The 22,181-nt window shown below is 55.6% G+C and overlaps 13 protein-coding genes across 13 annotated transcripts; 5 read left to right on the forward strand and 8 right to left on the reverse strand.

Annotated features, from left to right (window-relative positions):
- Positions 1-696: 696 nt before the first annotated feature.
- LTR77_010761 (uncharacterized protein) lies at positions 697-2,173 on the reverse strand (the record flags this gene model as incomplete). The annotated part of the gene is made up of 2 exons (XM_064807978.1): positions 697-1,550; positions 1,603-2,173. The coding sequence occupies 2 exons, from the start codon at positions 2,171-2,173 to the stop codon at positions 697-699; spliced, it is 1,425 nt and encodes a 474-aa protein (XP_064653882.1).
- Positions 2,174-2,533: 360 nt separating this feature from the next.
- RPL21A (60S ribosomal protein L21A) lies at positions 2,534-3,166 on the reverse strand (the record flags this gene model as incomplete). The annotated part of the gene is made up of 2 exons (XM_064807979.1): positions 2,534-2,860; positions 2,954-3,166. The coding sequence occupies 2 exons, from the start codon at positions 3,164-3,166 to the stop codon at positions 2,534-2,536; spliced, it is 540 nt and encodes a 179-aa protein (XP_064653883.1).
- A 346-nt stretch (positions 3,167-3,512) lies between these two features.
- Positions 3,513-4,634, forward strand: RPS9B (ribosomal 40S subunit protein S9B; the record flags this gene model as incomplete). Its single annotated transcript, XM_064807980.1, has 5 exons — positions 3,513-3,520; positions 3,865-3,921; positions 3,999-4,097; positions 4,154-4,387; positions 4,451-4,634. 5 exons carry the CDS (start codon positions 3,513-3,515, stop codon positions 4,632-4,634), a joined length of 582 nt encoding a protein of 193 aa, XP_064653884.1.
- A 407-nt stretch (positions 4,635-5,041) lies between these two features.
- On the forward strand, positions 5,042-5,836 carry LTR77_010764 (uncharacterized protein; the record flags this gene model as incomplete). The annotated part of the gene is made up of 2 exons (XM_064807981.1): positions 5,042-5,115; positions 5,167-5,836. The coding sequence occupies 2 exons, from the start codon at positions 5,042-5,044 to the stop codon at positions 5,834-5,836; spliced, it is 744 nt and encodes a 247-aa protein (XP_064653885.1).
- Positions 5,837-6,184: 348 nt separating this feature from the next.
- Positions 6,185-7,155, forward strand: SCO1 (Cu-binding protein; the record flags this gene model as incomplete). Its single annotated transcript, XM_064807982.1, has 2 exons — positions 6,185-6,466; positions 6,517-7,155. 2 exons carry the CDS (start codon positions 6,185-6,187, stop codon positions 7,153-7,155), a joined length of 921 nt encoding a protein of 306 aa, XP_064653886.1.
- Positions 7,156-7,412: 257 nt separating this feature from the next.
- SER2 (Phosphoserine phosphatase) lies at positions 7,413-8,417 on the forward strand (the record flags this gene model as incomplete). The annotated part of the gene is made up of 2 exons (XM_064807983.1): positions 7,413-7,488; positions 7,558-8,417. 2 exons carry the CDS (start codon positions 7,413-7,415, stop codon positions 8,415-8,417), a joined length of 936 nt encoding a protein of 311 aa, XP_064653887.1.
- A 478-nt stretch (positions 8,418-8,895) lies between these two features.
- On the reverse strand, positions 8,896-9,572 carry LTR77_010767 (uncharacterized protein; the record flags this gene model as incomplete). Its single annotated transcript, XM_064807984.1, has 2 exons — positions 8,896-9,427; positions 9,496-9,572. 2 exons carry the CDS (start codon positions 9,570-9,572, stop codon positions 8,896-8,898), a joined length of 609 nt encoding a protein of 202 aa, XP_064653888.1.
- Positions 9,573-11,405: 1,833 nt separating this feature from the next.
- SOD4_3 (Cell surface superoxide dismutase [Cu-Zn] 4) lies at positions 11,406-12,361 on the reverse strand (the record flags this gene model as incomplete). Its single annotated transcript, XM_064807985.1, has 3 exons — positions 11,406-11,977; positions 12,033-12,115; positions 12,165-12,361. The coding sequence occupies 3 exons, from the start codon at positions 12,359-12,361 to the stop codon at positions 11,406-11,408; spliced, it is 852 nt and encodes a 283-aa protein (XP_064653889.1).
- A 758-nt stretch (positions 12,362-13,119) lies between these two features.
- On the reverse strand, positions 13,120-14,326 carry LTR77_010769 (uncharacterized protein; the record flags this gene model as incomplete). Its single annotated transcript, XM_064807986.1, has 2 exons — positions 13,120-14,181; positions 14,246-14,326. 2 exons carry the CDS (start codon positions 14,324-14,326, stop codon positions 13,120-13,122), a joined length of 1,143 nt encoding a protein of 380 aa, XP_064653890.1.
- A 558-nt stretch (positions 14,327-14,884) lies between these two features.
- LTR77_010770 (uncharacterized protein) lies at positions 14,885-15,865 on the reverse strand (the record flags this gene model as incomplete). The annotated part of the gene is made up of 2 exons (XM_064807987.1): positions 14,885-15,372; positions 15,424-15,865. 2 exons carry the CDS (start codon positions 15,863-15,865, stop codon positions 14,885-14,887), a joined length of 930 nt encoding a protein of 309 aa, XP_064653891.1.
- Positions 15,866-16,647: 782 nt separating this feature from the next.
- Positions 16,648-18,028, reverse strand: LTR77_010771 (uncharacterized protein; the record flags this gene model as incomplete). The annotated part of the gene is made up of 2 exons (XM_064807988.1): positions 16,648-17,844; positions 17,963-18,028. The coding sequence occupies 2 exons, from the start codon at positions 18,026-18,028 to the stop codon at positions 16,648-16,650; spliced, it is 1,263 nt and encodes a 420-aa protein (XP_064653892.1).
- Positions 18,029-18,446: 418 nt separating this feature from the next.
- LTR77_010772 (uncharacterized protein) lies at positions 18,447-18,944 on the forward strand (the record flags this gene model as incomplete). Its single annotated transcript, XM_064807989.1, has 1 exon — positions 18,447-18,944. The coding sequence occupies one exon, from the start codon at positions 18,447-18,449 to the stop codon at positions 18,942-18,944; it is 498 nt and encodes a 165-aa protein (XP_064653893.1).
- An 823-nt stretch (positions 18,945-19,767) lies between these two features.
- On the reverse strand, positions 19,768-22,145 carry LTR77_010773 (uncharacterized protein; the record flags this gene model as incomplete). Its single annotated transcript, XM_064807990.1, has 3 exons — positions 19,768-20,145; positions 20,207-21,151; positions 21,207-22,145. The coding sequence occupies 3 exons, from the start codon at positions 22,143-22,145 to the stop codon at positions 19,768-19,770; spliced, it is 2,262 nt and encodes a 753-aa protein (XP_064653894.1).
- Between the last annotated feature and the right edge of the window lie 36 nt (positions 22,146-22,181).

Here is a 22,181-nt window from a genome sequence, read left to right on the forward strand (position 1 = left end):
CAATCACACCTCCACCGCCGCATCATCACCCAAGCACGCACCTGAACTTATCAACATTTCCCTCCCCATCTACCCATAACATCAGCACTGCCCTCTCCATATCATGAAGAGAAGATGAACATACACTCGCAAATGAACGCCCCACACTCCTCACAAAACTCCCGATGCACCCCGTTGTCCTGCACGAACAACTTCGGCTTGCCCTTCTCAAGAGTGAACATCTCGATAGGCGTTTTGGCTGTGAGGCCGAAGGCACCGCCTAGGGCGCGCTTGCAGGACCAGCAGTGGCAGCTGGGAGTGGGTTAGTAATGGAATGATATTGGGGGAAGGGCAAAGGGACAGTGTTGTGCGGGCATCGTCGACGGAGTTGAGGGTTAATTTATAGCGGAGGGCGCCGCAGGTGCAGCCGCCGTGGAGTGTAGGCATTGTTGTTGTTGGGTTGGTCAATAGCTAATAACGTGAAGACCTTGGTGAACGATCGAGGATGATGAGTGATGGTGGTGGTGGGGAAGGTGAATGACGAGAGAAAGTTGGCTTATCACGGTCGCCTTTTTACCGTGATGCAAGATAATACTAATGATATGATATTACAGATCAAGTATTCAATCTTTAACAGTCGTTCATGAGCATCAAATCCAACATCCCAGCTTCCCCACCCGACCCCATCCTCTCCCCAATCTCCCACTTCCCGCCAAACTACCCATTGCCATTCCGCCCCCCATTCCCTCTACCCCTCCGCACCAAACTCCCCAACCCCATCCCAATGCTCCCACCATGCTGCACCCGACTCATCAACGCCTCCTCCAGCGCCGATTGCGTCACGCTGAGATCATCCAGGTCGCTGAAACTACTGCCCATGCTTGGTGAGCCTTCACTGCCCGAGACAGCGTTCCTGTAGCGAGGGGAGAGGCGAGATAATTGGGCGCGCTGTTGAGGCGAGAGGGTGTCGGGGGAGGAAAGGGTGGTTTGGGCTGTGCGGGGAGGACCGGGGTTGGAGGGTTGAGAGGATGTGTTTGAGGAGGCCGAGGAGTCTGGTGGTTGTGGTCTGGAGGTGCTCGAGGCGGCAGGTCTGTTTGAGGTAGGCTGTTGGCTCGGAGGAGTGGTGAGGGTAGCTGTTGGGTCGTCTTCATCGTCCGGTCTGGCAGCAAAAGGCAGGAATCCGCCTGAATCATCGTCATCGTCATCTTCTACGTCGCCATCAGAGCTCAGTGTGCCCATGGGCGGTGTCTTGCTCAGCGGAGAGCGGTGCCATGGGGGTCTGCGAGAGGGTTCGTCTTCAGATTCTGATTCCGAGGTGCCATCGTGGCCTAGGGCGGAGTCGTCTTCTTCAGCAGTCGTAGGTCGTTTCGAAGTTAGATTGCTTCTGGAGTATGTCTGAGATGGCCTCCGCGAGCCAGAAGCGAAAGCACGGCTCTGCGTGACAGTCGATGTTGAAGGCGTCCTTGAGACACCAGGACGTTGTGTTCGCGGCGACGGCGGTACCTTCGACTCCTCTGCAATCTGCAGTGGTGTTGACTTTCTCGAAAGCAGCGATGAGCGCTTTTGCGATTCTGCACAACAGTCAGCCGGAGGCCCTGCACAGGAGGCAGAGGAAATGCTTACCTCTGCTACCCTTCCTCTCCATCGTGACCCCACCACTTCTACTCCCCACCGTAGCCTCCGCACTTCCCGGCCTCGACGAGCTTTGACCTGCTACCTCTTCGCTTCTAGTTGGTACCGGACTTGGAACCGGGTTTGCGCTGGCACCAATCCGTTGCACCTGCTTCCTCATCCGCTCGAAATGTCGTTCTGACAGCCAAGCAGCCTGCTGCAGCAGGAACGAGATGGATACATTGAAGCGATGGCTGAGATCTTCCCAGTTGATATCTTTGGTTCCAGAGCCGCCGGAGATGAGCTTCCAGAGTGCCTTGTCTTTGGTAGCATTCCAGTCTACTAGGGGCGGGTCCTGGAAGTCGCCCCGTTGGAAGGGGAGGCGGATGAAGACGGTATAATGAGCAGGCGACCGAACGGCGGTGGTAATGGTCCTGTGGTCTGGATAAGATGATTGTTGTGGGCTGGAATCGGGATGCCTAGAATCGGGCAAACGAGTTGTAGTTGTAGAGGGGTGTCGCGAGTGAGTCTTCGTCCTCTGCGGTGTTTCCGTCCGTGGAGCGGTGGAAGATGACGGAGACATCCTCAGTGAGATTTTACAATGTCTCGATCAAGGTGGACATTCGTACATTGCAGATGGAGGGAGGAGTACAGACGGACGAGAGGCTCATGTTGCGCGATGCAGGGATGGCCGTTACTCTTGGCGAGTCATGTGATTTATTGTCAAGTGAGTATCTGTCGTTGCATATCACAAGTAGGACTTGCGAGCAGCAGTACTGATACGGCGAGAAGGCAGAAGAGCTCGTGTGACTTTTTGAAGTTGCTTCGCTTGCACGCTACGAAGTAAGGACCTCAAGCCGGCCGGTGCAGTATCATACCGCAACATCTCCAGCCGCAAGAAACCCTCCATTCCATCGTACGCCCGGAACTCACATCCATCCCTCTAGATGTAGGTCTCGTACGCCACCGGCGCGATGCTCTCCGGCTTGTTCTCCTTCGCGCTCACCGTCCTCGCCTCCCGTGGCTGCGCGGGCAACCTCTTCAAGCTGACCTGCGTGCCGTTCTCCTTGGCCTCGCGCCTCTTTGCTGCGTTTGACTTAACCCTCTTCAAGAACGACTCGCGGGACTGGGAGTGGCGGACGTGCTCGACGCGGACGTTGACGCGCTTCTCGATGTATCGGTTGCCGACTTGCTTGTAAAGGATGACGCCGACTGCGCTCTTGGTGACGTTGTAGACGACGCCGGTCTTGCCGTGGTAGACTTTGAAGGGCTGGAGAGATTGTTAGATGTATTCGAAGGAGAGAGCACCTCGGCTCATACTGCAGCGGGAGTTCTTGTAACGGGGGCGGATGTCTTGACGTACCATGCCCTTCTGAACAGCACCGTTTGCGACCACATCGACGACGTCTCCGACTCTGTACTGCTTGAGGTAGGTCGAGAGCGGGATCATGCCCCTCTTCTTGAAGCTGCGCGAGAAGGCTGTTCTGTGAATTAGCCGCTGCTGCCTCTCAAGACTCCTCCCAAACTGTTCTGGGTCCGCGCCTCGGTGTGGAATGGGTATTGATGGACTGACCATAGCGAGTGCCGGCTCTGAGACCTGCGGAGTGACCCATTGTGAAGGACTAATGGCTGGAGGATGTCAGTGGACGTTGGTTGGCGATTCGAGAGGTGGGCGCATACGTTGTGGTCTCGATTTCTGCGACAGTCCTGTCAGTACTAGTGGTTTGGTGTGGTGCGCGATTGAACTTACGTTGTTGTTGCTGCCGTCGATTGTGTGGTCGGCCTTCTGGATCTTGAAATCGGAAAGTCCTGTGGGTGGTCTGTGCATTGTCGGGCTTGGCGCTGTACACTATGAATTTCCGACTCCTCCCCAAAGCTTCTGATGAACAGCAACCTGCGAACAACACCCACAAGACACCACCATGGCGCCGTAAGTCCACACTCCATCCACCGACAAGAGCATAGGAGCAGGTGAATGAGCGAGTGTTGCAGGAGCGCGAGCGGGATTGAGCGGTCTGGCAGAGAGACATCAACGGCCATTTGCGCGACCACGAGCATTGAAGAAGACGGGCATCCACCATTTGAGAGGCAGAGCATTACGCCTGGCCGCATCGACATGGCCGTGAGACCATGAAGACCACTAGTGATAACACCGCTCTCAACGACCTCGACCTGAAGACATCCGCGCCGCTCTTGCATCTCGCTCATCTCCGCTCCACCAACTCTGCTGCCCAAACCTCTTCCTCAGAACGCACATGCTGACAACTTCCACAGCCGCAGTTACTCGAAGACCTACAAGGTCCCACGGCGTCCCTTCGAATCCGCCCGTCTGTACGTCACCTGAAAAAGGCCACTGAGCGCGAGCTCGTCTCCGCTTAAGTCTATGGTATTCCTAACAAGCATCACAGCGACTCCGAGTTGAAGATCGTCGGCGAGTATGGGCTCCGCAACAAGCGCGAGGTGTGGCGTGTGCAGCTCCAGCTGTCCAAGATCCGTCGTGCCGCTCGGTACGTTTTTCGTCCAAGGCTTGTCACTTGCAATGAATGTGCTAACGATACTACAGTCAGCTCCTCACCCTCGAAGAGAAGGACCCAAAGCGTTTGTTCGAAGGCAATGCCCTCATTCGCCGTCTGGTCCGTGTCGGTGTGCTTGACGAGTCCCGCATGAAGCTTGATTACGTGCTGGCCCTGAAGACCGAGGACTTCTTGGAGCGTCGTCTGCAGACTTGCGTCTACAAGCTCGGCCTCGCCAAGTCCATCCACCACGCTCGTGTGCTCATTCGCCAGCGCCACATCCGGTGAGCATTCGACATTCTACTGTACACTTGCAGTCAATAAGCTAACTTGGCTTCCCCTTCCAGCGTTGGCAAGCAGATCGTCAATGTCCCATCCTTCATCGTCCGTCTCGACTCGCAGAAGCACATCGACTTCGCGCTCACGTCGCCGTTCGGAGGCGGGCGTACCGGCCGTGTCAGGAGGAAGAAGGCCAAGGCTGCGGAGGCCAAGGAGGAGGGTGGTGACGATGCTGAGGAGGAAGAGGAGTAGATGCCTCGACTGCGGATCGGAAGTCACATCACTGAAGCCCGAGGTGTCTTGCATGCTGGCCAAGTGGATGGAAGGTGGCGATCAGTGAAGCTCGTGAACAGTCCCAACTGCCAGTATGCTACTAGTATGCTACCAGTTTCCTCCATCCTGATGCTCGACTTCCTCTCATTCCTTCACTAAATCCCCTCCGCGCCAACTAGCATAAAGCCTCCCAAGGTTCACTTCGAGGTCCATAAGTCACACCTCATCCTCACCTCGCCTCATTATCACCTTCTCACACGCGTTGTCAGACTTCATTTGAGTAGGTGCAGCCGCAGAAGGTGTCCCTATCACGCCGTGACTTCTCAGATTCGGACACTCATCGCACCGCAAGAGTTGCAGCTTGGTCCGCGAAACCGTCCCATAATATGGCGACCACGAGGGCGACCGCGGTCAAGCGGAAGGCGGACGAGGCATTGGATAAGGAGGCGAAGAAGTTTAAGTATGTACACCTGGTCGAATATGATACATCACGTCTGACCGACCCTCCTAGAAGCACCTACTCCAAGGCCCTGAAGATAGTGGTATACCAGGCCTTCCAGAGACAAACGTTCGCTGTGCACGAAGACCTTCTGTACCACTACGCCCCGAACCTCAAACACTTCTCCTACCACAGCAGTGTTCCGGCAGCAGCGGACATCAAGATCGAGAAACATCTTCCCACGACCTTCAGAAATTACCTGGAGTGGCTTTACTCATCGGACGAAGACCGCTCACGCTGCATCCGCACCCTTCTGCAACCTACAATTGACGGGGCCGGCGAAAAGGAGACCAGGGATCAACTTGCCTGCGTCAAACTGATTAGGCTTTGGCTGTTGACGAACATGCTCGGCGACAAAGCCTGCAAGAACGCGGTCATCGATGTCTTGATCTCCAGGGCTTGTGCGGGAGAGCTGTGTCTTTGTGCGTCTTCCATGGTGTTTATCTTCGAGGAGACGGACGAAACATCGGAGCTCCGGCGATGGGCCGTGGATGAGTACACAGCAAGCACTACAGTTGCGGAGCTGGACGATGGGAAGGACATGATGCCGGAAGGTTTCGAGGGCTCCGCGCTTCGAAGGCTCATCGAGAAGACGAGGAAGGGTGAACGGGTGGGCAAGCCTCGGCTTGAGGACGCCTGTCTCTACCACGATCACGGGCGCTATGAGGCGAGATGTTCTTGAGTCTGGCGTTGTGCGCGGCTTCGTGAGAGAGGCCCAAGTCCTTAGGAGTGGTAGGTGTTACCTCGAGGTTGGCCGACGGGACGTGGTGCGGCAATGGCTGTCATTGACCTTTCCATACTACTCCAGGGGTGCCGTGCGATTGAGACAGCGGAGCTGGCACGTGCTTCAGCATAGCATATAACAGAAGGGAAAGTGGTGAGAGCAGAGGATGGGGTGGGATGGGATGGACTGAAGTCGGCCAAAATGCGCCACCCGAGTTCAGCCACAATTGCACTTGCGATCTGGAGAGCGTTAGATCATCGAAGCAACATTCGTCTCATCCTCTTCTTCTTGTCAGTCACATCCATCATGGCGTCGATGTTCAAGCCTTCAATGCGCATAGCAGAATCAGACATCTGTCGCCAATGCCTCCGCCTTCAAACCCGCCGCAACTTGTTCTCCATCTCGACACAGAACCCGAAGTCTGAGATCCGGTCAAGACCGCTCAATGCGTCGACAGCAGTGCAATCATCGCGTACTACTCAGCCTTCGCCCCGGTTTGCGAAGAGCAATGCCCGGCCCTTCTCCTCCACGCACCCCTCTCGCGCCTACAAGACCGTCGAAGAGGCGAAGACCCGATACAAGTTGGGAGTAAGCATTACGCTGGCGTTCCGCTCGATCTAGCTAACAGACCACTCCAGCCCTTCTCATGGCAAGCAGGCGCCCTCTTCCTCCTCGCCGGCGCCGGCCTGACCATCTACTTCCGCTACGAAAAAGCCCGCATGGCCCGCGCCCGCGTTGCCGAAGCCAACAAGGGCGTCGGTAGACCCCTCGTCGGCGGCCCCTTCCACCTCACCGACATGCACGGCCGCGAGTTCACCGAGAAGGATCTGAAGGGCAAATACTCGCTCGTCTACTTCGGCTTCACCCACTGCCCGGACATCTGCCCCGAGGAGCTGGACAAGATGGCCGGCATGATCGATAATGTGCGGGAGAAGTACGGGGATGTGTTGAAGCCGGTCTTCATCAGCTGTGACCCCGCGAGGGATACGCCAGAGGTTATGAGGCGGTATTTGGCGGATTTCCATAAGGATATTCTGGGTATGACGGGGACGTGGCAGGAGGTCAAGGATGTGTGTCGGGCGTACAGGGTGTACTTTTCTACGCCGCCGGATGTGAAGCCGGGACAGGACTATTTGGTGGATCACAGTATCTACTTCTATTTGATGGATCCGGAGGGTGACTTCGTGGAGGCGATTGGGAGGAACTTCACGGTGGATGCGGCATCGAGGGTGATTGGGGACCATGTTGCGGACTGGAAGGGCAGGATTGAGAAGTGAGCCGATTGGTGTACGAATAATGTGTATAGAATATACTGTCCGCTCATCACACCTGCCGTTTGTGGCAAAGCAGACAAAATGAAGTGAATGTTGCTTTAAGCATGTTCTAAAAGCAGTCTAGCTCACGACGAGCTTATGACCTCCAAAACTTCTCTACTCCGTACTTCGTGTGAGCATTTACCTATCAGCGATAACTCCATCTCCGTCTTGCCTTTTTCACAGCGCGCGGTCTTTTTGTTCGCGATACTACACAAATGATGACTGCCAACGCCGTAGTCCAGCTCTTCTCGAAAGGGACCAAAACTTCGCAGCAATGGCAAGAGACAACAGCGCGTGTGCTGCAAGCCCTTGGTTGTGCTTCCGAACATCCTGATCTGATGCTAAACACTTCTTCCGACTCAGAGGACCAAGGAAGCTTTTTCTGTTCATTTGAGGCTACAATTTCAACGGCAGAGGCGAGTCTGACACTGCTTGGGTGCCACCAAAAGCGAACACGATCCGATATCCATGCTATCGAGACCGCAGACGGCGTCGAAGTCATCATCCAACCACTCGAACTATACCGCCTCCACCAGCAGCCCGGTCTGGCCGTCTTCGACATGGACAGCACGCTCATCCAACAAGAAGTCATCGACGAGCTTGCACGCTCCGTAGGCCGGTACGACAAAGTCGCCGCAGTGACCGAAGCAGCTATGCGTGGCGAACTGGACTTTGAAGCCTCCTTACGAGCACGAGTCGCGGAGCTCAAAGGCGTCTCCACTGACATCTGGGACAAGCTGAAAGCGGAAGTTATCACATTCACGCCCGGAGCACGAGAGCTGGTGCAGTTTCTTAGGCAACGAGGCTGGAAGACCGCGGTGCTTAGCGGAGGTTTCAAACCGCTTGCTGACTGGGTCAAGGATACGCTTGGCCTGGACTACGCTTTCGCAAATCAATTAGCCGTCGACGAGGCTACTGGCACTCTGAGCGGCGAGGTTCTGTCCGGCACGCTCGTCGTTGGTGCGGCGTTGAAGAAGGAACTACTTTTGCAGCTCGCCATTCAAAACGACATCCCAATCGAACGGACGATTGCGGTGGGAGATGGAAGCAATGACTTGCTCATGATGGGTGCGGCGGGTTTGGGGATCGCGTTTAATGCGAAGCCGAAGGTGCAGGAGGCGGCGCCTGTGAGGCTCAATACGAGCACACTGCTGGATATTGCGTATATTTTGGGCTTCTCGAAGCAGGGTGTTAATGAGATTTTGACCACAGACGATCCTTGAGCTAGTGTGTACTGTCGGAAACTTTGGGCGAGGCAGGATAACAGGAGGCTACGCCAGGGCAATGCGATAAAATCTCAAGGTGGCATCTAGGGGTCTGGAGGGCTCGCACGGTGTCCGTCGTTGGCAAAAGTCTCGAGCCCCAGCATGCTCAAGGCAGCAGATCTTGCAAGCGCCGTTGAATGGAGCGAACGAGCCATGATGCCGGCCAATATGCTGCCATTTAGCGCGAGTGAGGCCGATCCCACGCTGCGCCAGAGACCAATGATAGGCAGGATGGCGAGGTATTGTACGTCGACCAAGATGTGGAAGAGCGGATAGAAAGTAATGAGGCTCGCTAGATGCATCTATCATGGCTTCATCAGTGCTCCAAAGGCTTAAATCCTTCCTGTCACCACATGGACAAAGCGTATGTGACCTTCATCACTTTGGCCCGATCGAGGAGCCGAAGGAGTCGCAGTTCCAGCGCTGACCACACCCTTCAGCCACCCAGCTGCTCCATCCTCCGCCAGATCTCAGCTCCAGTTAGATCATCGAACCCCTCCTCCCATACGCCCTTCCTCTCGAGCTCTTCCTTGCTCATATCCTGGAAACGCTCCGCCGTAGCAGACGCATACAGCGGGTCCTCCAGGCTCCCGAGGAGGACTATCCGCCTGATCATGGGCAGCAGCTCCTGTGCGCTGATGGCACTCATGCTCGACAAGGCTGAGAGCTTCAGCGCAACTTCGTTGGGCGAAGCAGAACCGAGGGACTGCGGATGGGAGTAGCCGGCTTGATAGAGGAGCCGAGCTACTGCTGTGGGAATGTCGAGGTGCCCTTGTAGTCTTTGGGTCGTCTCGTCCGCGGAGTTGGTCGTGGTTGTTCTGGACTCGGTCGCGCCCTCGTAGATAGACATGTCGCGGCCGGCGATGAGGACGCCAATGTACGACAGGCTGTGCGGATCTTTGGCGGCCGCTCTCTCGGCAGTGGAACTCGCCAGCAGCAGGACGATTCTTGTCCGGTCCAGTCGACGACTGCTGAGATCTGTTGTCAACGAGCGTTCTGCCAGAGACGAATTTAAAAGAGTTTTGAGAACATGGACCCCTGGCGGTCACAGAGCCTCATATAGCCGTTCAGAATGGCTCCGGCGACTGGTCGGATCCGCCCTCCTTCATCCATGTATCGACAGCTCGCGTGGTGCCAATGGCTACTTTGGGGTGTGACAGCCTTACATGCTTTAGTACGGTATAGCCGGGTGGTGCAAAGTTTAGGTTCGGCATCGCCGTGTCCAGGACGGTCGATGGAGGAAGCAACGCCAGATTCAACTTCCAATGCACCTCTGCTCTGCTTTCCAGCGATGTGCATGTCGAGTCCCATACTGCCCGCGGTCAGTCATCCGTAGCAAGATAGAGGGTCGTCATTTCCAGCACCATCGGAGCGGGACTCCAGGATCGGCGATCTGTCTCTAGCTTGGCCGCAGCAGTGATGCACTTGATGTCCCCCATCCTCATCATCACATCCACCTGCCAGCGAATGTCTGTCATCAGGCGTCATCTTGAGCTCTGGTTGTCTGGCTCAACGGTGTTCTGGGAGTTGGTCACCGTCGAGCTTCGAGGAGGGACTTGGACTACCGTTCCTTCGAGCTCCCGGCTAATGTCGTCAGCAATGGTATGGTTCCAGAAGAGCCGCAGCTGTTGGACTACGTTCTCGATGCCTCACGTTCATCACCAAAGACTCACGAGCGACTGCAGAGCCGACGTGCCCTCTCTTCCTCTGGACACCAACGAGAGGTCCCCATCGGCAGCGGCTTGGAGACTACATGTCAGCAGATCCGTCTGTCTGGCAGATCGCTGAACTCTGCCGCGGCATCACATATGCGTGACCACGCCGACATTGTCCCTATTGCGAAATCGCCATCCGGCCTGCTGAGACTGTCGGTTTGGCATCGGAGAGTGAATATTGGATAGAAGTGGGTTCGCGGGCGCCAGGGAGCGAGCACGGCGGGATCTGCAGCAAACGACGTGCATCCTTGTGAAAAGACAAAGCTGTGGTCGACGTTTTGTGGAGAGGTTGTCGATTCTGCTGACTTTCTTGCGGCTCTGCGACAAGCACGCGGTGCTGGTGCTGGCAGCATGGCGATCTCCCGTGTCGCAAGCGATTCTCCAGCTTTTCATGGAAGACCGACCGGCTCCCCTTGGTGTCAACGCGAGGAAAGGCCGAGGAGGACACGTCCATCATCGTCGATCCCAGCTTGAGAGCTTTGCTACCTCTTGCTAGAGACCGATTCTGCTCGGCCGGCAGAGGGCTCAAGAGAGGTGGGAGTACTCGAGGTGGGAACGCTTCGGGTTTCCGAGCCCTTGGGAGCATCCGGTCTCCGATGTCTACTTTATAGATGGAAGAGGTCAAGGACTGCGGTGGCGGGATGGAGATGTCGTCCGACCTTTCCCGGAGTGAGGTCCGGTCCCGACCATCCTTGCCCAGGCCAGCTCCGTCACTACATCATCCCCGAACTTGAACTGTCTGGGAAGACGCTACGGCTTGGAAGGACGTGAGAGCAAAAGAGAGACGGTGCAAGCGGCCTGCCAGGTTGGAACGAGTCGTTCGGTGGATCTTCTTGCCGACAGGAAACGCACGCCCCCGACAGTGAGGTCGCCTCTTCGATTCCATTTGGGTCTAGGGGGAAGACTTCGCGATATGCTCGGCAGGCCGCTTTCGCTGTCCTTCGCTTGATGGGGTGCAGGTTGCGGAGCTTGGCCATGCAAGTACGAACATGTGCCAGAGCTCTTTCTCCTCCTGGGCCGCAGGTGCACGCGAGGCGTCAACCGATGATGTTTGACAACTGAGGTATCATCACAGCTTGAGAATGTGGTTGCAGATGCAACAGTAGGTATGTGACGATCACGACTTTTGTTTTCAATTTCATATTGGTAGTATTTGATTTCGTATCACGGCACTACTTGTCCGAATTGCTCATTTCTCGTGCACATCTTTGCTCTTCTCCTCGTCCTTTCCCTACAAGAAGAAAGCAGCAACACCAGCCACGACCGCAGCGAAGCTGTAGCCCGCCACAGCACCGACACCAGTCGCCGGCACCACCGATGATGCAGACGGAGACGCAGGCACTGTGGCATTCGGCATCGTCATGTTGCTTCCACCAGACACCATCTGGAAGTTGGCGCAAGTCAAGCGAGTCGTGTTCGAAGAGTGAATCACGATCGAGCGACCAGCCACGGACGCTGGATTGCCGGCTGCAGTGGACAGGAATGGATCGGTGACGTCGAGCGAGAAGGAGCTGGTGCTGATCGAGCCATACTTGCCGGCGAGGTCACCGACTTGGCAGTTCTCCGGCGTGCTCGGGATGCAGGGGTAGTATTCGCCGCCGTTCTGTGGGTCGAGGTGGCCGAGCGTGGCCGTGCAGTCCCCGTCTGCTGGGACTGGAAGGTCGTGGATGTGGTACACAAACGGACCATACGTCGCGACATCCGGAAGGCCTTCAAAGTTTACGCTGATGGCTGCGCCGTTGCCGTCCGAGGACGAGGAGACGGTGATGGAGCCAGTGACGGTCGAGCCGGTGCAGTCGTCGACTGTGTGCATGTTAATCAAGGCCCATGCGAGTTGAAGGTCGAGGGCCATGCTTACAGTTCGTGGAAGGCAGGTCAGCCCGGTACGTGGCTCCCGCCGGGTTGCTCTGAGTTGGCGCAGGTCCATTGACGGGTGTGTAGCTGCATTGGGTCAGCTTCTCTTCCTCTCCAGCAAAACGCATGGACGCACTCAGGGTTTGGAGGGCCCTTCTCCATGATCGCGCCCTCGAGGGTCTCAACACCGGAGAACGGCGTCGGCAGCACCGGCAGCACACCACTCTTGGTCGTGCTCAGCAGGATGGGTGCTGGCGGCGGGCAGCCGAGCCCTTTCCCTTGGCCATGCACAGCCGCCGCAGCAAGCACTGGAAGAAGAATGGCCAAATGCATCTTGGAAGGCTTGTGAGGCTTGTTGACTTGTTTGAATGAGAAGGTATGAGAAAGTTTCTTCCAGCAACGGTATGGATCTGAAGAGCTTGAGTGCGGCTCAGGAATGCTTTATATGACGCTGCACTTCTGACCTCACCACCCAGCATTGCAGACGTGGTGCAGGTACGGCCATACTGTCATTGGCTTGAGGAAAGTCCCATGGACAACCCTTCGCAGGCGACGGGATCTCGGAACTGCAACATTCCTTAGCTCGTCACTTTTGTTTGCAGAGAAATGGTCACGATACACGTGCCAGACAAGGAAGCACCCCCGAGGCGCTTGGCACTTGGAGGCATTGATTGGTGAAGGATTGAAGTCTATGATGCGGGATTGGTAAGACTTGGCGCATGGAGACGGCACGAGATCCGGGGTCTTTGTGGGGAGGAGTTGATGAGGATGCACCGAGATGGCTGGCGGCAAGCGGTTGGAGGACTCAGACTTGGACCTACCCGAGAAGGATGTGAGACTTCGTCACTGCTTTCCTCGATGTCGAAACGATCGGAAAATTTGCATCGCCAGGCGGCCCAGGCCCACCCCATGGAGGCATTGGAGGATTCCATGCTACTTCGCCGAGCCGAAGACACAATCCACACTACAATCTTCCGGCCTCCAGAAATCTGGTATTGTTCCAGAAGCATGAGCAAGGCTGAGGACACACGTGGGATGACCCGTCGACCGGCCTTGACCAATCTTATTGGTACTGCCACCTACGCACAAACTCATAGCAACGCCCGGTCCAGCAACTCCTTCCTCCACGTAGCAACGATCTTAACATGCTCATCCTTATTCCTCACCAACTCCTCCAACCCTTTCTCCGCCAGCTCAGTCACCGGCAACCTCCTCGTAATCAACGCCTCCGCGCCCTTGAACTTGCCCGCGACAAAGTCTTCAACCACCTCCCGATAATCGTTGTCGTTGTTGCCCAACGAGAACCTGATGATGATTTCGCGGAACATGGCCAGGTGCATCGGGATGTTGAATGGACGCTTCCAGCCGGCGATGTTGACGTAGGTGCCTCGTAGACGCAGGCTTTCCATACCGGACAGCATGGCTGGTTCGGCGCCGGCGGAGTCGAAGACGACGTCTACACCAACCTCGTTTGTTCTCGCTCTGCATTGCTCCGCGACGCTGACCTCCATAGGGTTCAGAATGTCGTTCGAGAGGCCGAGCCGTCGGATCATCTCGCTGCGTTGCTTCGTCGGCTCGGAGACGAACACCCTCCCGCTCAAGCCCACGCCAACGCCCTTCGCTCGTAGGTTCAGCATCACGGCCAAACCAACCGGCCCGCCTCCCAGCACCAAGACGTTCAGGCCCGTATAGTCTTTCAGCCCACTCGAACCCAAAGCATGTCTTCCAACAGTCAGCGGCTGGCACAGCACAACACTATCCAAATCGACATTCCCATCGTCTGGCAGAACATGACACATCCGCATCTCCACGTTCACCTTCTCACTGAACCCTGCACCACCGCCGCCGCCGCCATTGAGGCCTATGTACCCCCACTTAGGACAGATGTTGTCCATTCCGCTGGTACAGGCGGCGCATTTGCGGCAGATGATGCGCGGGTCGACCATGATTGGCATTCCGAGCTTGAAGCGGCTGTCGGTGTAGCCAGCGGGGAGGGCAGAGACTCTGCCAGTGAACTCATGGCCGAAGGATACAGGGGCGTGGTCGCCCGTGATGCCATGTGGTTTCTCGGGCGTGTTGACGGTCATGGGTCCATTGGTCCATTCGTGGAGGTCGGTGCCACAAATTCCTCCCCAAGCAACGTCTATGGTTATCTGGGAGGGGTCGTAAGCATGGTTGTGGCCGTACAACTGATGCCGCCAACCGCGTTGAACGTACCTCTTCAGGACCGGGCGCTGGAGGATCAGGAACTGTCTCGATTCGTAGGTCGCGGGCTCCGTAGTATCTTGCCGCTCTCATGATGGCGATCTTAATATCTGCTGTTTTGTCTGGTGAATTATCGAAGGTCTTTCTAATGAATCTTTGAATCATTGAAAGACGAGAGAACGAAATGAGAAGAATTTGCGCAACCCAACTATATTGAGATGCACTTGCCTCGGAACATTACCGATCCTCGACACTGTCTGTTATGTTCATGTCTGTTGGATGGAGAAGATGTCCCTGCCGAGGTGGAGGAATGGCAAATACGTTCGTTGAAGCAAGACAGCTCAAGAGCTCGCTGCGGGGTGGTGTTGCGAAGGTACAAAAATCCGTGAGATTTTTGAGAGCAGAAAATATTCGTAAGGGTCGTGGATGACAAGGAACTTTCCATCTCTCGACGACGTTGCTGTCTATGTTGTATTGACCGACGCTACGGCATGGTCTCAAATGCTCAGCATAATCGCAGCAGCAGGCCGACCAGAAAGGACCACCAGCAGTACTTACTGGCATGCAGGACCAACGTCCTCCCGGCCGTAGTCCTGGTCATGGCTCGTCGAAATTTCCGCTCCATGTTTATGGCTGCTGTGCCGTCATTGCTCATCCCTGCATTTCCAGACCACCAGTGCCATGCAGCACCTCGCCCGTGAAGTACGATCCCAGGGGTGACGCGAGGAACACATACGCTGTCGCACACTCCACAGGCATACCGGGGCGTCCGACAGGTGCAGTCTGAGTGCCCAAGCCCTTGATCTTGCTAGGGGGATTGCCCTTCGTCGCCGGCTGCAGTGGCGTCCAGATGATGCCTGGTGCGACTGCGTTGACTCGGATGCCGTTGGGTGCTTGCTGCTGTGCGAGGGAGCGGGTCATGGTTGCGATCCCGGCCTTGGTGGCAGAGTAATCGACGAGCTCGGGGTTGCCCATGTAGCCAGCGACGGAGCAGGAGTTGACAATACTGCTGCCGCGGTGCATGTGTGGGAGTGCGAATTTGGTCATTGCGAAGATGGAAAGGATGTTGGTGCGGAAGGTCTTTTCGACCACGGCGAGGTCGATGTCTTTCATGTCGGTGCAAACCTCTTGCATGGCGCCTGTGTTCCGTCGTCAGCATATCGATCGATCCGCTGAACTGCCACACTCACTGTTGTTGACTAGTACGTCTATCCTGCCGAACGTCTTCACGTGTTCGTCAACAATCTTCCGGCAGTTCTCCTCCTCCCGAATGTTCATGGCAAACTTCAGGCTCTTCCGCCCTGCCTTCTCAATCTCCTTCATGGTGTACTTAGCATCCTCCTCCTCTTCTGGCAGATAGACAAACGTGACATCTGCTCCTTCTCTTGCCATCAAGATTGCTACACTCCGGCCAATACCCGAATCGCCTCCCGTGATCAACACCTTCTTGTCTTCGAGCAGACCCCGACCCTCGTACTCCTTGAGGTAGGGCTTGCCATCGGGAGTCCAGTGCTCGACTTGTGTCCAGTTGGCGCCCGGTTCGAGTTTGGAGTCGAGGCCAGCGCTGCCTTGCTGGTTGGGAGTGTCCTCTGGTACCCAGGCCGGGTATGCCGTTGGTGCTGGGTCCGTCATGCTGGGCTGAGTGAGTCTGGTTGAGGCGAGTGGGACGGGAAGGGGATGTGTTCGGAAAAGAGTGTAGAAGGAAATAAGACAGGAGAGCCGCGAGCATGTGAAAATGTTCACTTGTGGACGTTTCTAGGTCATGACCTCACTCCAGCATCATCATCTCGACCAATCTTCCATTCTCGCAGAGCCAATGGACTTCAGTGATGCGACGGCAGAAGGTGGCACAGCCTACGCTCGTTCCAACAATGCATTCAGGCTGCACAACCGTGAGGCACCATCAAGCAGCAGTGGTGTATAAGCGGTCACTTGTCAAACCAAGAACGCAGAGCCCTGGATGCGGCGTTGGCTCCTTCCTATTCGGGAAGAATCTCGCATACAGTGAAGGTAGGGGACGCAATGAACGACATGCCGTACGAGAGGACGCCCGAACAAGATACTGAGCTTGGGAGTACAATTAGGTGAGAAGACTGCTTTGCGAGTGGAACGTGTCGTTAGATTGTCCAGTGATTCAATTGAACCGACTATCTACATGTACCTGTCCACATCTCTGCATAACCAAACTCGCAACCACCGTTTGACTAGAGGACAGCGCAGACTGCTATAGATGCCACTGATCTTTCCGTGCAAGACCCACGCTTGACACGTAGCCTCAGTTGCGATAGGCGGCCGTTGTTGATTCCACTTGGTCTTGTTTCCGCGAGGCGATGTTGCAGGAGTGTCGTCTTGGAGATCTTCATGATCGCTTCTGGACCATCTTCTGAGAAGAGAACACCCATTGCCCACTTGTTTCATCTCACCCACTCGTACTCCGGCATCTTATACTGATCGGTATGAGCAAAGGAACCTGCGAAGAACTTCTGCATAACGTCCACTACCCCGCTCCAGGTGATGAAGGCGAAGAGATGGTTCCGTAACCAAAGACCCCAAGCCGTCTGTGGCGCCATAAAAGCGCCCACGAATGGCGGGATCTTCTGCAACTCCGTGATGATGGGTCTGATCTGCGTCTCGTAGCCTTCCAAGCCAGCCTTGATGTTGCCTTTGTGCTTGCAAAGTTCGCCCGCCAGTAGGTAGGCTCCCGCAAGCGCGACAGATGTGCCTCCGCCCGTGGGACCTGTTGCGTAGCCTGCATCTCCGACCATGGCGAAGCGTCCGTTGTAAACGTTTGGGCATTTCACCTGCACGACCTCGCTGGCGTACCAGTCATCCGCTTCCATCATGTAGTCAAGGATCTCTTCCGCCTTCCAGCCGATACCGCGGAATTGCTGTGCGACGTAGTCTTTCAACGCATCGTCTCCTCGTTTTGTAGCTTCGCGAAAGGGCAGTGTAGCATCCTTCTCACTGCTTGGATAGATCCTGAATAGCGTCGCGCGGGTCACGCCTGCTGGGTCAGGGCCAAGACAAACGGAGCGGCCGCCAACAGCGCTGTGGCCTACTGCTACGGTGCTGCCTTTCAGCATGTCTGGGACCGAGAAGTAGACCGCCCAGAAGTTTGTCGGCAGGACGTAGTCTCGCGCGCCGCATCCAAGGCCCATTGCGCGTGTGCGGGACGTTGCACCATCGCAGGCCACCACGAGATCGTATTCGGAAGTGGGTAGGATATTCGTAAACTCAACCGTAATGGGTCCATCTTCCTTCTCGCTGTGCTTCATCGAGGTGACCTGTTCTCCGAAGACGTAGCGAATGTTCTCATTCTCCTTTGTGAGATCATACAGGATTTGCGCCAGATCACCGCGGAAGACCTCGTACTCGGATATGAGACTTTGCTGGTCCGGGTTGCCAGTAGGCTTGATTACGCCGTACGGTCGACCATCTTCTCGAACAAAGCTCATGCCTTCCATCTGCGTCGTCTTCGCTCGCACCGCAGGCTCCATGCCGGGCATCTTTCGCATTACCGTGACTCCAGCGGTGCGAATGTCGATGCCTTGGCCATTGGTCCGCAGTTCCGGGAAGCGTTCGATGATGGTGACATCTGCTCCGGCTTTTGCCTACAGAAAAGCACGTGTCAGCATGATGTCTTGACTCTAGCCTTCAATCATACGAAGAGCTTGAAGTTAAGATTTCTCCGGTCTTTGGAAGCCATAGAAGGTATTGGGCAGTACATACAAGCCAGTAAGCCGTTGCTGGGCCCGCGATCGATGCTCCCACCACCAGAACGTTGAGGTTGGACATCTTGCTTCCGTAGAGACGAGGTGATGCTCTCAAAGCCAGTCCAGCTTAAATGTGATAGTAGCGGCCACTGGAGCTTATGGCAACTCAAGGGGATGCTTTTATCTGTTTGTTCCCGGGCTCATCCTGCCCTCGGGCCCGACACATACTCGGGTTCCCGACGTGATGCGTCGCTGAGGCCGGACGTGAGACATGTCGATATATCGTCGATACGCAAGATGGCGCACCGTTGCCGAGCGCAGCGCTGATGTAGATGAGGTACCTGTTTTGTCGCTGTTGTGAGGAGAGGAAGAGATGGAGTCCCCAGTGCTGCTTCCCCTCGGGCAGAGGTCTGTGCGGACGAAGTGAACGCCACAGAGCAACACACAACATCTTTCCCTACATCCACTCCATCAACATCGACACAATCTGCAGACGAGCCATGTCCTATGCGGCGTCTCCAAAGGAACAGGAGTATCTCTCCCGCTGTGTAGAGCTCGCACGAGAAGCGCTGGAAGCCGGTGATGCACCATTCGGATCTGTCCTCGTCAACGCAGCTGGAGATGTGTTGAAAGAAGACCGCAACCGCACCGTGACTGAGTCGAACGTCTCTCTCCATCCGGAGTTCACGCTCGCGATCTGGGCACAGAAGAACTTGTCGCCCGAGGAAAGGTCCACCGCTTCAGTCTACACTTCTGGCGAGCACTGTCCCATGTGCTCCGCCGTCCATGCGAACGCCGGATTGGGCCCAATAGTCTACGCTACCTCCTCGCAGCAGCTTGTGCAGTGGAAGCAGGAACTGGGTATGAAGGCTGGAGCAGTCAGTGCGCTTGCAATCAACGAGGTGGCGCCGCATCTGAAAGCCAGTGGCCCAGTCGATGCCTTCGCTGAGGATGTGCACGATCTGCATCGCAAATTTCAGTCCCGGTTGTCTGGTTGAGCCGTTCAATCACGCACACCAATAGCAGGAAACAGCTCCCATTCTTTGGTACGGCCTCAGGATACAGCGTAGTATCGCTGTATTCAACAGTCTGCGATAGCCTCGTTGGAGAAACTTGGGCATAGCTTGATGGTACCGCATTGCCACGTAGCTGCGCGCAGGAGAACGCTCTCCGCCAATGGACTACGAGAAATCTGGCGATCGAAATGGACAAACTGTCGCATCAGAGTCGTCAGGTAGAATACAGAAACGTGTTTGTCCCCAGACTTTCCACAAACACTTGCTGCGTACACTGTATGGAATCGACGCCTGAGTCCCCTCCTTTCTCTGCCGGTTGAACATCTGTACCACTTTCCTGTCTCTATACAACGTCTCTCCATACCAGCCGGCCGAGCGGACAAAAGTCCAAGGTAATCCATTGTCGACGAGACGACGCCTTCACTGCCGCGGCAAGCTGTCTGCGTAGCAACCTCTGCGACAACAACTAAGTGTTGGCCGGGCGAGCGTCATTCGTATCCCCAGGTCTCAGAATTCGTGACGGTATGAGTCCGATGATCCGAACGGTTGTACGCCTGCTGGTGTGAGGAGGCAAGCATTCTGCGGTCCTTTCTGATCCTCTCCGGCAGGCCGACGATTGACATTGTGCATTCGGCAGGTTTCATTCGCCACATTCCGTGTGGAGTAGATGCCATGATCAAACCTTCGGGGCCGCTGTCCTGAACGAGATAGTCTTCCGACCCCATCGCCTAGCAGTCTCGCCGCGTTGGAGTAACCTATGACCTTTTCGCCCTATGAGAGCTTGTTCAAGTCCAATCCAGTCAGCTCAATCGTGGGCATCCTTCCAGGACTGGATGACGTCCTTGATACTCTGCACTTTCGCTGGCTTGGTGATATAGCCGTCCACACCAGCCTCAAAAGCCGCCTTTCGGTCTTTGGCACTGACCAATCCTGTAAGTGCGATGATGGTGGTTGTCCTTTGATGCACGCTCTGCTCATCGCAGCCACGAGCTTGCCTTTCGAGCTCACGTATTCTGGCTGTGGCATCGAAGCCCGAGACCACGGGCATACTCAGATCCATCAGGATGATGTCGAAAGCTTGGCCTTGACCACCGTTGAGCGCCTGCTCGAAGGCATCGATCGCTTCCTGGCCTCCGCTCACGGCGGTTGGGTTGTGTATATTGCATTGCTGAACATATCTTTCCTGTCGTAGCGGTCAGCATGCTCACTCAATTCGTTCGATGGGAACAGTGTGGAGTTCGTACAACAACTTTGAGGTTCACTAGATTGTCGTCGACAAGCAGTACAGATGGGAGACCAGGCTCCATTGGCGTGCGAAGTTGCTCTCTTTGTTCTCCACTCATGTGTGGCTCCGCAAGAGACTCCATGTGTTCTGTATTCGCAACGACCGAGTGAGCAGTATAGTCATTGTCAGTGCGCTGAGCACCGAACGACACCTCTTCAGAAGGGACCGATGGCTCAGACGCTTGCAATGCGTTCTCGGTGTTGCTCTGTGGCATCCCAAGCAACGCGTTGACAGACCGAGCAATCTGACTTGGTAAAAGAGGCGATGCTATGCTGGCAGTGGAATCGCAGTATTCGTGACTTGCTCCTTTCGATGAACGCAGAACCAGCAGTGGGAGGTTGCGATGAAGTAGATCCTCGTCCTCAAGGGCTTGAAGGTCCTTCTCTGCTACAATTACGAGAGCAGGTCGGTTTGTAGGGTCCCAGGCCACCACCTGCACGTCGCAATATGTGGCGAGTGTCTGAGTTAAAGACTCATGGAGCATCTCATGAGCCTTCTGTGCTGATGCCGGTTGAGGTTCGGGAGGTATGAATAGTTGGGCCACGGCATCTGAGGTCTGCAATGGCAAGCTTGGTTGTACTGACTGGGGCGAGGCATTTGTGACGGTCGTTGGCAGGTGTATCGAGACAACCGTCCCAACACCTACAGCTGACTCGATGGCTACTGTACCACCCAAAGATTGAATCCTCTGCTTGAGGAGAGATAATCCCAGACCCGTGCCAGACTCAAAGTGATCGTCCTGGGAAAACGGAACATACAATCGATGCTTCACGAACTCATCCGAGATGCCTGTGCCGCAATCTTCTACGCGGAGCAGCATACCTGCAGCATGTGCATCTGCTGACGTATCTGAGAGTAAGCTGATGCGTATACAGCCACTTATTGTGTGCTTCAATGCATTTGTCTGATGCGGAGTCAGCGGCGGACCAGAGAGGGAGGAAAAGACGCTGAATACCCACCAACAGCTCTTCAACCAACAATTTCAGCACTTCTACGTTCAGCGTGGAGGGAACAGGTATGTTGCAGGCGTCAAGAATGACGATTACGCTCTCACGTTTGTCTTTGATGCCGGATATGGTCCCGGAAGTGGTTCGCCCATGATGCAGAGGCGCTGCAAAGCTCTTCATATCAGAAGTCGACGCATTGACGGGCTGAACAGGTGTGGCGGTATCCTCCAAGAAGTCTTTCGTTCGGTCGCTTCTACCCACGGCATCAGAAACTGCCTCTTCCATCGTATCTCTGAGAGTTGTCGCTGATGTACCCGCAACATCAAACGGCGGTTCAGCCATACTGGGTGATACTCCGGCAATTTCGTCGCTTGCTGCCGGAGTAATGGGCATTTCGAAGGTCTCCGGGTCCGCGCTGATCTGGGCGTAGGCGAGCACCTTGTCGATGGAGGTAAGAAGCTGCTTACCACTCAAGAGGGCAGTCCGTAGCATTGACCTCTGCTCCTCCGTACAATGGGTCTCTAAAACCAGCTCAAGATTGGCGAGCGTACCGTGGAGCGGAGAACGCATCTCGTGCGACACTGACCCAAGAAAGTCTGACTTCCGCTGCTTCATGTGGCGCGCCTGCATACGATGAGCATGATGCATCACGGATGCGCAGAACGAGGCCATTGGAAAAAGGTCCTGACTGCGTGTAAAGACTCTATCCCACGTATGGGCGATGCCAACTACCACGGTGGTCACGCGATCGTAGAGTGGATCCCACAATGGCATAGTGATTAGCTGCTCTGCATCGGGAAATGCCTGCGCTAGTTTGATTCCAAGTTCGTGTCTTGCATTACGCTTACTGGGCCTTGTCAGGTGGCTCGGGGTCATGACAGGACTGTCTTCGTCGACAGCCCGGTTGAAGATCTCGCCCTCAGGCCACTGTTCGCAGAGCAGATGGATCATTGCAAGGGGTAAGGCAGAAGGAGAAGGAGTGCACGG

The sequence above is a fragment of the Saxophila tyrrhenica genome, assembly GCF_035928015.1.
Source record: "Saxophila tyrrhenica strain CCFEE 5935 chromosome Unknown scaffold_26, whole genome shotgun sequence".
In the NCBI taxonomy this organism is placed as follows: Eukaryota; Fungi; Ascomycota; class Dothideomycetes; order Mycosphaerellales; family Extremaceae; genus Saxophila; species Saxophila tyrrhenica.